This window comes from Rosa rugosa, chromosome 4 (genome assembly GCF_958449725.1).
Source record: "Rosa rugosa chromosome 4, drRosRugo1.1, whole genome shotgun sequence".
NCBI lineage: Eukaryota > Viridiplantae > Streptophyta > Magnoliopsida > Rosales > Rosaceae > Rosa > Rosa rugosa.
In genome coordinates this window covers 36,498,606-36,511,977 of record NC_084823.1, presented here as the reverse complement: position 1 = coordinate 36,511,977, position 13,372 = coordinate 36,498,606, and the positions used below count along the sequence as shown (strand labels likewise).

The 13,372-nt window shown below is 40.5% G+C and overlaps 1 protein-coding gene across 20 annotated transcripts; it reads left to right on the top strand.

The window, feature by feature from the left end:
• The first annotated feature begins 8,677 nt into the window (after window positions 1–8,677).
• On the top strand, window positions 8,678–13,136 carry LOC133743360 (uncharacterized). 20 transcript variants are annotated; one of them, XR_009863081.1, is made up of 8 exons: window positions 8,680–9,054; window positions 9,386–9,438; window positions 10,011–10,061; window positions 10,178–10,307; window positions 10,412–10,666; window positions 11,509–11,581; window positions 11,811–12,687; window positions 12,781–13,027. XR_009863081.1 is itself a non-coding variant. In XM_062171262.1 (6 exons), the coding sequence occupies exons 4-6, from the start codon at window positions 10,296–10,298 to the stop codon at window positions 13,000–13,002; spliced, it is 489 nt and encodes a 162-aa protein (XP_062027246.1). In that variant the 5' UTR covers window positions 8,684–9,054; window positions 9,354–9,438; window positions 10,011–10,061; window positions 10,178–10,295; the 3' UTR covers window positions 13,003–13,136. The 20 variants fall into 20 exon arrangements, 11 of the variants coding, with proteins under 11 accessions (XP_062027246.1, XP_062027251.1, XP_062027250.1 ...); XR_009863082.1 differs by having other exon boundaries at window positions 8,684–9,054; window positions 10,412–11,581; window positions 11,811–12,010; window positions 12,633–12,687; XR_009863087.1 differs by having other exon boundaries at window positions 8,693–9,054; window positions 12,633–12,687.
• Window positions 13,137–13,372: the final 236 nt, after the last annotated feature.

Sequence of the window (13,372 nt, the reverse complement as noted above, 5' to 3'; positions counted from 1 at the left end):
CCTAGATGCTACCCTCCGAGGCTTTCTCAGGGTGAAGGTGCTCCTTGATTCCAGAAACCCATTACCAACTGGCTTCTGGATTCCCTTGAATGAGTTTACGACCACAAGGGTGGACTATGCATATGAAGGGCTCTGTGACTTTTGCTACAAATGTGGTCGATTAGGGCATCATATGGACACCTGCAGAAACTTCAGAATCATTAACCCAGATGATGGGGAGCCGGAGAATATATGGTATGGGCCGTGGACGAAAAGAAGGTCCCTGGCAGTCAAGCGCCAATCCTGGCTGGATCGTCCGGCGAGGGTTAGCCGGAGAAAACCCCAGACCAGAAGACACATGTATCAAGACGTCATCTCACCGTATGGTACTATGGTGTACAGGCTGGCCCTAGTTGCAGACCCCAAGGCCACTCCTATGAGTCATCGTTGAATAATAGTGACAGGTCCTTGGGCCTGACCTCCCTGTCAGCTGAGGCAGAAAGGTTTGACCAATTTTCAAAATTCGAATGCCTCCCCGTGACGGAGCACTTCTCAGCCAACCCTTTGCTCCCTGACACAGAAAGATTCCCATTTCGAAAACCAACCCCTTTTCCCAGCCCTCATTGGTTGAAAGTGGCGGTCACCACTACGAAGACACATGTCGAATGGTCCAAGAAAGTCAGTCAGTCAGGTGAGATGGCGCACCCCTCCCTATCTATTGCTCCACCGAATAACCAAATTCAGCGGACCCTCCCCCCCCAAGACCATTCTACCCCCCTCCGTCTCTCAGGAGGCAGTTTCTGCCAGTTTGGATGTTTCTTTGGGCCAGCCCATCACCCCTTTTGGTGCGATGGTTAAAGAACAAGCCCAATACTTAAGTGCAAGTAGGCCAAACCCAAACTCAGATGACAACAGGTGTTCCCCCATTACCTTTACTCCTCCAGCTCATACTTCTCGATTCCCTCACCCACCCCCAGCGAAAAAACCCAATCATCTGGTTAACCCCTGTACCTCTTTCAAGCAGTCTAAAACAAAGCTCCTATCCTCTCTCGGTATTCCTCAAGTGGAGCCAGACTCTTCTATCCTTGTGGATCCAATAGGAAAAGGTAGATCTAGGGGCAAGGGAAGGCTTGGCAGGGGCGGTAGAGTGGGAGGTAAACAACTAGAGAGGGAGGATCGCACTGGTGGTAAGACAACAACAGGAGGTTGTAGAAGATCGGAGAGGAGGAATTATGGTTGTTCCCCAAGCCCAGACTTCAAGTTAGGGGAGTTTCAGGAGATACGTGTGGAGATTTTGGAGGATTCGGGGGAGCTCGGAAGGGATACCTCAAACTTTGTTACTGAATCGGAAGTTTCATCTTCAAAGCATGGCGGTGGTGGCTGGCCAACAGCCACACGAGATCAATGAGTCAACTATTGACCTGGAACTGTCGAGGTTTGGGACGAGCCTTGACAGTTCAGACCCTTGGGGAGCTGGTAAGCTCCCATTCTCCGTCCATGGTGTTTTTGTGTGAAACGAAGCAATCTAGCTACAGAATCAATAATCTGAGGCGTCGTATGAAGTATTACAAGGGTATCACTGTGGATCCCTTACAAACTTCTGCTGGCGGCTTGGCTCTGTGGTGGCGTCCAGATGTCACTGTTGAGGTAATTTCCAAAAGCAGAAATCTAATTGATACTTTGATCCATTTCTCAAAATTAGGAACTTCCGTACGAGTTACATGCTTTTACGGGCCTCCCTACCATGGGGACAAAGAACAGTTTTGGTCCTCCCTTTCTTGTCTCAGAGTGCCTGCTGATACCTCGTGGATTTGTATGGGTGACTTTAATGAGCTCGTTTCTAACGATGAGAAAGAGGGAGGAATTCCCTGGCATTGGAATAGGACCGTTACTTGAAGGATTTTCTAGACCACAATGCTCTCATGGAGTTGAATTTCATTGGTCCCAGATTCACTTGGGAAAACAGAAGAGAATAGGCCTCTGAGGTCATTCGTGAGAGATTGGATAGGGTGGTGGGGAATGCAAAGTGGCTGTGCTCTTGGCCTAACTCTCTAGTTTACCATGAACCAAGAATCGGCTCGGACCACTGCCCATTGGTCGTTTACACTCAGCCTCGTATTTCGAAGGCCCCGAAGCAATTTCGGTTTGAAGCGTCTTGGAGCAATGACCCTGAGTGCGAGGAGGTGGTTAAGGCAAGTTGGAACTCAGAGATATGGGGAGATCCAGCCAGGAGTTGGATTAACAATTTGAATGCGTGCAGAAGAAATCTGGTTAAATGGAGCAAAGTGAAGTTTCCTAACAACAAAGCCACTATTGAAAGACTCACTGTGGAGCTCAAAAATCTCCAAGAGGGCTCAATTTCGGTTGAGTCAAGGATCAAGGAAAACGAGTTGATCTCAAAGTTGCATGATACTTGGAGCCTGGAAGAGAGCTACTGGAAGCAAAGAGCAAGAATCAACTGGCTTCTAAATGGTGATAGAAACACTAAGTTTTTTTCACCTTTCCACCCTCTTTCGAAGACAGAAGAATCACATCAACAACATTTGTGTAGATTCGGATGTATGGATTAGCGGGGAGCACCAGATCAAGGAGCTTTCACTAACTTCTTTGGCAAGCTCTACTCTTCCTCGGGTCCCAGGAATTGGGGAAACATCTTGGAGGTGGTGGAGAGTCAGATTACTGCAGATCAAAACTCCAGTCTCACAAGGCCTTTTTCTCCAGATGAAGTTGTGAAGGCAGTGAAGCAACTGGGCTCTTTCAAGGCCCCAGGCCTGGACGGGTTTCCTGGCCACTTCTATAGCAAGTATTGGTCCACTGTGGGTGACAATATTAATCGGGCTGTCTCTTGCTTTCAGAATGGAGACTTGGAGGTGGCTTCCCTAAACCGTACCAATATTGTTCTTATCCCCAAAGTTCCTCATCCGGAGAAAATGAATCAGTACCGTCCCATTAGCCTGTGTAACAACTCGGTTAAGATAATCTCAAAGCTTCTTGCAAATAGACTTAAGGCCCTTCTTCCTCAACTGATTTCGGAGACTCAAAATGCCTTTGTTCCTGGAAGGCAGATTCAGGACAATCTGATCATTGCTCATGAGGCCTACCACTATCTAAAACTGAAGAAGTCGAAGTCAGACCATGAGTTAGCCTTAAAGCTTGACATGAATAAAGCGTATGACCGAGTTGAATGGGATTTTTTGGAAGCTTCCCTTCTCCGTTTTGGCTTCGATGTGGGATGGGTCAAGCTGATCATGAGTGTGGTTTCCTCGGTCTCGTTTTCTCTACTAATCAATGGAAAACAAGGGATGCATTTCCAACCTTCAAGAGGGCTGAGGCAGGGGGATCCTCTCTCCCCTTATCTATTTCTTATCATAAGTGAAGTTCTTTCTAAGAATGTAGCTGCTGCCATTTCTAGAAATCAATTACATGGGGTGAAATTGAGTAGAAATTGTCCGGGCCTGTCACACCTCCTGTTTGCAGATGATGCTTTATTTTTTCTGAAATTGTCCTAGTAATTGCTTGCAGCTGAGTTATATTCTGGATGCCTACTGCTTGGCCTCGGGCCAATCCATAAATTTTGACAAATCTTCCATCTTCTTCTCTGCCAACACTCCCTTGGAGTATAAATCTGAGATAGCTAACACGCTAAAGATCCCCTTCTCTGATGACCCTGGAATCTACTTGGGCCTCCCAACCCTCTGGGGTAACTCCAAACGAAAAGCGCTGGCCTATATCAGAGAAAGAATCCGACAAAAGCTTGATGGTTGGAAAGCCAATGTCCTCTCACAGGCCGGAAGAGAAGTTCTTATCAAAGCTGTTGCAATAGCTGTCCCGGCCTACCCAATGGCCATCTTTCTCATGCCTGCCACCCTCTGTCGAGCAATTAATTCGGATATTTCAAACTTTTGGTGGGGCTTCTCTGATTCGCACTCAAAGAGCCACTAGAAGGCTTGGGATTCCTTGTGTATGAGAAAGGCTGATGGAGGTATTGGCTTTAAGGATCTTCAAACCTACAATAAGACACTTCTCGCCAAACAGTGCTGGCGTCTGATTAGAAATCTCAACTCCCTTTGGAGCAGAATTGTGAAAGCACGGTATTTTGATCAGTCCAATCTCTTAAAGGCTAGGAAGGGCTCCCGTCCATCTTGGGTATGGAATAGCCTGCTGGCAGGTCGGGACACCATCACTGACAATGCATTTTGGCAGATTAACAATGGGAAAACAGTGGATGTGTGGAAAGATAGGTGGGTTCCGAATCAAAATGGGGGCCTGATTAAGCCTATCGACACCTCGAATCAGTTCACTCCTCTCTTGGTTGCTGACCTGGTCGATGAGAATAGGAGTTGGAAGATTGAGCATCTTGAGCCGTTTCTGGAACCAAATGATATAAGAGCTATCAAAGCAATCCCTATTGGCAGACCCACTGATGAAGATACTCTGGTGGCCTCATACAAAGAATGGGACTTATTCCGTTAAAAGTGGTTATCACAGGTTAATGGACTCTTCCAAACCTAGGAAGGCCAGTATGCCCTCCTCATCTCACCGGGTCAATCGAAGAATCTGGAACCCCCGAATCATTCCGAAGGTCTCTAATTTTCTTTGGAAAGCTGTCTCTAATGCGCTCCCCACTTGCCAGAATGCCTGCAAACGCAGGATAGTCAACTCTCCACTCTGTACTATCTGTGGCGAATTCCCTGAAACTCCCGAACATTGTCTGCTGCTTTGCCCATGGACAGCCAATGTTTGGTTTGGAAGTCCCCTAGGATACATCCCGGAGAAACAGAGCATTTCCTCTTTGGAGGTTTGGCTTCTTGGGGTCCAAAAGAAGGGACTCTCTCTGAATGATGGTTCTGATGAGTTTATCCAGTTTGTTTGCTTCCATTTGTGGGAGATTTGGAAGCACAGATGCGAGATAGTAATGAGACAGGTAACTCCCAATCCCTCGAGTGTCATTGAGAATATCAGACGTAGCTTCTCGGAATGGGGTGAGGCTGTAGAGTCGGCGGAAAGTGCACCCATTGGTGTTTTTCTCCTCCGGCTCGAAGTCTGGAATGGCATCCCCCTATACACCCCTTTGTGAAGGTGAATGTAGATGGAGCTTGGGACAGCGAATCTCTTAACAGTGGAATAGGGATCATTATAAGGAACCATAGGGGATTCTCGCTAGCAGGGGCAAGCATCCATGAAAAGTTCAACTCTGCAATCGAAGCGGAAGCAGCCGCTGTTGTAAAAGGTTTACAACTTGCAGCTCACCTGAAATTGCAACAAATCATTTTGGAAGGTGATTGTCAGGAGGTGATTTCGGCCCTGGAGGACCCCACTGTGTCTCCAAACTGGAGGATCTCCCCGATGATTACTATGGTGGCACATCTTCAACCTTTCTTCAGAGGTATTAGGTGGAATTGGATCCCATGACAAGCGAACCGTGTTGCAGACGTAACGGCTAAGCTAGCAAAACTGAGGTTGAGCTCCCAGGAATGGGCCAACAGGCCCCCAACCTTTCTCCTCTCTATCTTGAGGAATGATGGTCTGCCTGGTCCTCCTCCTTCGCTTGATCGTTAAGTTGGGCTTCTCTTATTTTGTCAGAACTCTATTTCTGTGTTGTTCTCTCTTGGTTCCGTTGTTTCCTTGTTGTATTCTTCTTCTTGTATTTCCCTTTTTTGCCCAGGTGGCTTAATCTAGTTGTTCTTCAGACCAAAAAAAAAAAAAAAAAAAAATCTTAGTTATTACTGTTATCACATGACCAACCAAGAAACTCATCTTCATACAAGATAAAAAGAGGGTTAAGTCCATGTCCATCGACTTCACTAACCAAGAACAAAAAAACGTCCCATGGACTCCCAAACGGCCAAACCCAGAAGAAAATTATGAAAAAAAAAAAACAAAGAATTATGGATAAAGAAAATCTATAAAGATAGAGATTGCGCACCAAATCGATGGTTTTTTCCTCGAGTGCTTTGCAGAGCTTGTGTTCCTCAGTGTGTACTGTGTCTTGTTCGGTCATGCCCTTTTATATATATTACCTAGCTAACACCTGTATTAATTTTAGGAAAAATTTCAGTTTATTACCCTGTGGTTTGCACTAAACTACATCATGTTAGTCCATGCTCTTTCAATTTGATCAGCAACACCCCCATGCTTTCAATTTCAATCAGCCGTGCCCGAATTTTTCCAAGACATCCAAATCGGACGTTAAGTGGTGAGCTGGCAGTGACAAAGTCAGCGAGTGGGCCTACAGAAAGGGGTAAACTCGACATTCCACTTAATTTCCACCCAAACTCAAAAAAAAAAAAAAAAAACCCAAATTTTCGTACCACCTCGCTGGCTAATGGGTTTTCTCCAAAACTAATTATAGGTTTATGATTCATTTACATCTTTTAGTGTTTTTATAGGTTTGTTTCGTAGAAAAAAGAAAATAAGCAGCCAAATGAGCTAACTAGGATTGAAGGCAATGTGCAATCCCAAGTCCTAGAATCTCCCAGTGCAGAACATCCAACTTCTCCGAATTACTGGAAAAGTACCAGATCGAATCAGACAATGAGCCTTATATGCATGGAAAGCTACAGATGTCTACTTACGGATCTCAATTTCGATACTTTTAGAGAAAGTTATGATTGTTTGAGTGAAGATAGGTCGGACCGGAAACTTGCTCGGGATTTTACAAACGTTTGTGGAGAATTCAAGTTCTGTGGCATAAGATCATCAATCCTAATATTTCAAGGAAGTTAATTCAGATGAGGATTCAATGATAAACTTATTCCTATTTTACTAGAGATATTTCAAGCTTTTCCCATTTCAAATCAAGAAAGGAATTTGAATCCAAGCCTTACAAGGAAACTTGAACCCAGAGATGAGCAGAAATCTTCCCTATATAAGGGAGCATGAATTTCACATAAGAGTACGTCTCGGGAGCACAGTGTAGATGCCTAAGGAGCAGAGACGACTCATCTATCTTCCCCTTCTTTTCCCTTCCATTATTTTTAATGTTTTTGCTATGTTTTATTTAGATATATTTTGCTAAACCTTTTTCTAGGGTTAGGATGATGCCCTAGCATGATTGTTTATGTACTTCGATGTTATATTGATGGATTTATAGTTTCTTTATGATGAATGCTTAATCACTATTTGAATTGATGCTTTATGTTTAAGTTCTTTGATTGATCACCTTAGGGCTTTGCATTTAGTAATTGGAAGACAAATTTGAAGCAGAGATGCAATATAATTTGATTAGCTTGTTGTGATTAAGTGTGGTAAATTACACTATTACTTGAGAAAGACTAATGGTTTGCTTGATTATCTTGTTTTCTAGAACGTAATGAATCCTTGCATGTTAAATTTATACCTGAGAAGGATAGACTGCATAGCTAGAGTATAAGATCTTTACTCGAGAGGGAGAGAATCATACACTTAAGGAAAACTATGGTCTAGAGTACCTGAGAAGGACTTAGATACGGGAATTTTCATGTAGAAAAATAAAAGAATATGTTAATTGCATCGAAACATAAATAGGATTGTTAGTGGGTGATTCTCAAACCCTAGGTTCCATCATCTTTTGCTTTGCAACTTATAAATTTTATTTGTTTCTTTCTTTTCTTTAATTTTCACATTATTTGTTTATTCAAAAATCCAAAAACCATACATATCTTGATTAATTGTTTATATAAGTTTGTGTTCTTAGTTTGGATTAATTGAGTTAGGATTTAAATTGATTATCAATCATCCGTTGGAACGACCTCGTACTTGCACATTATATTAACGACGATTCGTGCGCTTGCGAGTTTTAATTAAAATTTCACAACACTAATGCGTGAAAGAGATGGAGACTAGGCTTAGGTTAGGCCAATTGTTGGGCTTACTTCTATTTAGTTAGTTGTTTTCTTTCTAATAATTCCCTAATTTTTTTGGGAGTTAATGAGCTATGCACTTTTTTGTGTTTCTAGCAAATCTTCTTGATTAGTACCAAAGGAGGATTCAAGTTATAATCTATGCATTTGATGTCTAATGAGTAGACTTATATCTATGTATCACCGTGGGTACTACCACAACTTCTTGATCTGTTTATAGATGACAGCGGAATTGCATGTAATGGTCATTCTGACTTGTAAATAAAATTGCAACCCAATTTGAGATTGATTCAAAAAGGTTTAATACGGATGCGTCTTTTTATTTAGATTACGTTTTCAGGCTTTTTTTTTTTTGGGGGCCGCACATCCTTTTATTTTCTCTTACACTGTCGTATTTTTAATGTTTTTTTTTTACTGGGCATGTGTGCTTCGAGCTTGCGCAAGTCGCAACGCGTCATTGCATCTTTCTATTTTTAATGGCGCCTCAATGTCCTTTTCTTTGGGCTGGGCAACATAGTTTTTTCTTTTGAGGCCCATGAAAGTGCCCAATCAATGTATGCTGCATCATATCATTCATATGCATATGTTTGAAATTGAAACTCCCCTTGTCATGCACCACAATATTTCTATCATGCCAGATTCTCCATGCAATGAATCCCAACAAATCCATCTCCTCATATGTTGACATCCAGCTACAATGCTCCATACATTCCAAAAAATTATTTTCCTTCCAATTTTGAGAAAGAAGATTATTCCCACACTAGTCTAGCAAACACATTATACTATATATATAAAAGATGAGTTCACTGTTCATTCGTCGTTACTGTTCATTCGTAGGGGAAAAGACTATTATGCCCTCATTTGGATTTTTTTTACGCCTCTGCCACTGACCTTTTTTTTTATTCTCTCTTCCTCGGTTCCTCCAGAAGCCTCCCAGACCGACTTTTTTGTTCTCTCTTTTCTTCCTCCTGCTTCCTAAACCGCCTCCTTCACTCTCTCAGACGACTGGCTCCTCAACTGCGGCTCTTCCTCCAACGCCACCTTCTTCAGCCGTTTCTTCATCGGAGATTTCAATTTCAGGTCTGGTGTTGTCTCCACAGGCCGGCCTATTTCAGTCACGCACAACAAAATCCCACCTTCAAACTCACTCTTCTTACCACACAGCAAGAGTGTTCACAACTGCTGCAACCCTTCAAGCTATAGTTTAAGCATCAAGAAAATCGGAACTCACTTGGTAAGTTTTCATTCGTCACCGTTTTCGGTTGAGGGTTTTGATTCGGTTGAAAACCCTTTGTTTTCTTTGCTGAAAAGCGTTGTGGGTTTTAGTTTTCTTGGCTATTGCTTACGTATGTGTGTGAAAGTTTGAATCTTTGGGGTCTTTGATTGAGATGAGCTCGAATTTTGATTGAGATTGGAGATGGATGGGGGTTTTAGTTGGTAAATCTGAAATTTTTCTTTCAAGTAGGTGTTCTATTTGATTTACATATATGTGATTTTGTATGATTACATGCTTGACTTTGCGATTGATTTCAGAATTTCATTGTTGTTCTGTTTGCTTTTTGGAGGTTTGATGCGAAAAAGTGTGCAGCTGATTGTTTTAACGTTTCTACTGTTGAAGGTGGGTATTTTAATTAGCGGTTTCTGTTGTGGTTAGGTTTTAAGTTATTTAAGTTTCTATGTTTTAGAGGTGTTTGTGCTTAAAAGAAAGATCAAAGTAAGTAAATCTTGCGTTTTGATTCTGCCCTCATTTGAAATTTTTTTTAAATTTCATTGCAAACCCTTCTTTAAGTAAATCTTGCGCTGTTCCTTATATGTTAGTAGTACTGCTATAACTATTGATGATTATTATTACTTTGAGTTTCTCATTGCAAACCCTTCTTTTTATATTAAATACCAGTTTATCACTATTTCCTCAAATATTTGGTAGACTCTATATCCCAAATAGACCAGTGCAAAAAAGTAATGTTGTTTCTCATTCCTTTTCAATTATGTGTTGATGGTTAACAGCTTACACCCTAAATTAGAAGTTGTTAGCTATTTTGTACTCAGTAAGTGAATAACCTAAATTAACCATCATATCTTGCTTATTTTGAAACTTACTCAAACTTTCAATGACACTATTTTTAAAAGTTTTAATCTCAGCTTTCCAGGTCAATATATTTCTGACATTTGTTGTTTGCTTTTGTACAGTACGCTGAAGGTCGAGCTCAGGCGTTTGACGACCATACCTCCAATACTAAGGTACACTAAGTTCATTCCTTGGTAAGTAATTCTGCGGTTCTTCAAAATTGAAACCCGAATTTCCCAACTGATTGAATTTTGATTTTTTTGTTAATTTCTGATGATTGATCAAGTAGTTTGATTGTGGTGGTTCTTCTTCTTCCAAGGCTTTTCCGAACCCAAAGCATTCTTGATTATGATTTGTATACTTACAAATTCAGAACAATATTGGGCTGCGATCCAAGACCCAGAGGGATGACATTAAAGGTATACACTCTCAATTTGATTATATGTTGTGAATTGAAGTACTCTCAGTATAAACATATTGTTCTGTTTGATCTGTTTCAATGTGAATATCAATGTTTCCATAGAAAGATCAGTTCTCGATGATCAGAGCGCATGCGGATAGAGGTAGTAAAGGCAAGAGTCTGGGCAACAAGGTTGCTGTCATCAAGAGGTGCTCCAGCTGCGGCAAGAGCATCAGCAACTGTCTTGATTGGCTACAGATAGTCGGTGATGGAGAGGCTACCCTTTTGAATGGTCTGAATCCGTCGGTTCATAGGATCTGGTCAAGGCAGCAAATTGGCTCCGGTCCTTCAGTGATATCCATCGTGTCTGCACATCCAGTATGTCTTTTTAAATCTTTTGTTGAAGTAGATTAAGATTTTTCGTGTTGATGTTTGTGGAATAGGTGTAAAGGTTTCATCTTTGGAGCCCTTGGAGTTTTTCTGTGTGGTTTTGGAACATTGGGTGGTTCGTTCTTGGAAAATAAATTGAAGAATGCGAAAGGAAATCTTGGTTTTGTGGGGAAGTTGAGAACTATGAATTGGTTTTGAATTGATTTGTTTATGAAGTGAAAATGACGGGTTTGTTGTTGAAAGTTCTGTTTTGTATTCACATGCAGTAGTTCATACTTCATGTTAATGAATAGTTGTAAAGGTTTGGTTTTTGGTGGTAACAGAGTGAAACCGAGACTTCTATTTAGAATGAAATCAAAACACAAAAGAAGATCAGAACATTAACGAAAAAAAATTGGTAAAAGAGAAAAAGGGAGAAAACGTTTCTACTGATGTTGAAAGGCTTGAAGAGAATTAAAGAAGTTACCGGCTATTTGTGGTGATGAACTTTTTTTGCCTTAGAAATGGGGATAGTAAGACTATTACATATTCCATTTTGTTGTTTCTCTGCTACGTAGGGATAAATAATAAGGGGGCATAGGAAATTGAAAATTATGGTCTAGGCTATTACATATTCCATTTTGTTGTTTCTCTCTTACGTAGGGATAAATAATAATTAGTCAGGGAGACTAGCTCTTTTTATCGAGGAGGTATTGTTTTGAAGACATTTAGGGGATTTTTGAAGTCCTGTCATTAAATAATTAGTTGTATTGAGGTGTGGATACACTGGTTTCTTGATGGGATCAATAGTTCTCTTCCATTAGAGCTAATAAAACTTTTTTTCTTTCCAGATTTAGATGTTTGCATATGTTTTATATTTGATATGTTAACTGCCGAAGACAATACATGGAAAGAGAGTTGAAGGTAATTGTCTAATTATTATTTAATTGTTGATTAGTTTATTGAAACTCTTTTTTTTCCTAATTAAAGAGAGAGGAGAGGGGGGAGGGAGACAACAGAGTTAAGCAGAAGGGACGCAGTCTAGATAATAAAGTTTTCAAATGATACTTAAAACAATCTTAGATAGTTTTTAGCTTTTGCTCAACACTCCAAACTGTCTTATTTATATCATTTCCCTCGCTGGCTTTTTCAGAGAATTGCAATTGTATTTTCTTCTCAAGTACATGAGCAATGTTTAAGAACCTCTCTTGACGGATATGTTCTCCTTTACTAAGGATCTTGCCGTGGTATGCTAGAAGAGGCTTTCCATCTAGGGAGAAAAGGGTGTTTATCTAACTTCTATCATTCATTTCTTGCCCCAGTTAAAAAAAGTACGGTAGAATTTGGAGAGAGGTGTGTATGGAGTTTTCCTTTATCAGTAAGATAAGTCACGGTACTTTTGGGTTCATTTGCTGATGCTTAAGTTTATTGTTAAATATTAACTAGCAGAAACTAAGAAAGGTGTAGTTCTGATTTCAAATATGGGAACCTCATCTTGGTTATTTAGCAAAAGAGACGGCTGATCCAACCTTTAAGAGTGCTGAGCTTCCATGCAATATGCAAGAGCTTTCAATGTTGTTTCTGCTTTTGATATTGGACAAGTGAAGGCTACCTTTCTTTTTATCGTAGTCATGTGGATATCTTTAATAGTTTTCTTTGTACCTCTGTGTTAGAGTTCTACCATTTATTTGTTCAATACATAAGTTTTCTACAGAAGAAAAAAATATAGGAAAGGTAAAATGTTTAGGAACAAAAGATTGTGAGAATGATTTTTAATTGGAAGAGTTCTCACCACTGCTTCAAGCTATAACTTAAGCATCAGGAAAATTGGAAGGTCTTGGAATTAGCAGTAGTCAGCCTTTTCTTATTAGTTCCTTATACTGTTGATTTTTAATTGTGAGAATGATTTAACAAAAGATTTGGTAATTTTGTTAACTGAAAAAGACTTTACATATGTTTTATATTTGATTCACAGATGACAAACTGATAAATGTACTACACTGAATCAGTTTTTGTCATCAGAAAACTTGGTAATTTTCTCACTTTTTTCATACGTATACAAACTAACCATCATATGTTGCTTACTTTGAAACTTACTCAAACTTTCAATCACACTATTTCAGGGAGTTTTTGGCTTAGCTTTCCAGGTTGGTGTATCAACATGGTGTCTATGCTCAACCTTTGGGGATTATATTACAATTATCACCAGTTTTATCCAGCAGTCAAGTTTAGTTGAATTTTCTACTGTATCCATGTTCAAGCCTTTGGGGATTGTAGTTACAGTTGCCAATAGTTTTGCATTGAAACCTACTATTGCTCTTTTGACTCAGAAAATCCAGAAATAAAGCACGGGCTATCTAGCTTCATTTAGGGTTTAACTACCAAAAGATAATTGTTGTTTTATACTCTACTAAACTGAAAACACATATTGATAATAAAAAATAAAAATACCCGCAGCAAAGCGCGGGCTATCTATCTAGTTCAAATAAAGCATGCATGAGTACCTGTTTCATCTCTTTTCCCACATCGAGGACATCTTGCTGACATAGGTAGCTTCCTCTTAACAAGATCAACAGTACAAAGCAGAATATTGTGAGCTGCTCTCCATAAAAATAACTTGATTTTCTCAGGAACTCTCATATGCCAAAGTTGCTTCCAAAACTTCCTCATCCTACCATCATCAGCCCCTTCACCTTGATCGATCTCGCTTTGCGC

Excerpts from the sequence above, each read along its gene's own strand:
- LOC133743360 (XM_062171262.1), top strand. Across the intron at positions 10,667-12,780 it reads CCATCGTGTCTGCACATCCA|GGAGTTTTTGGCTTAGCTTT; the intron begins GTATGTCTTTTT and ends ACACTATTTCAG.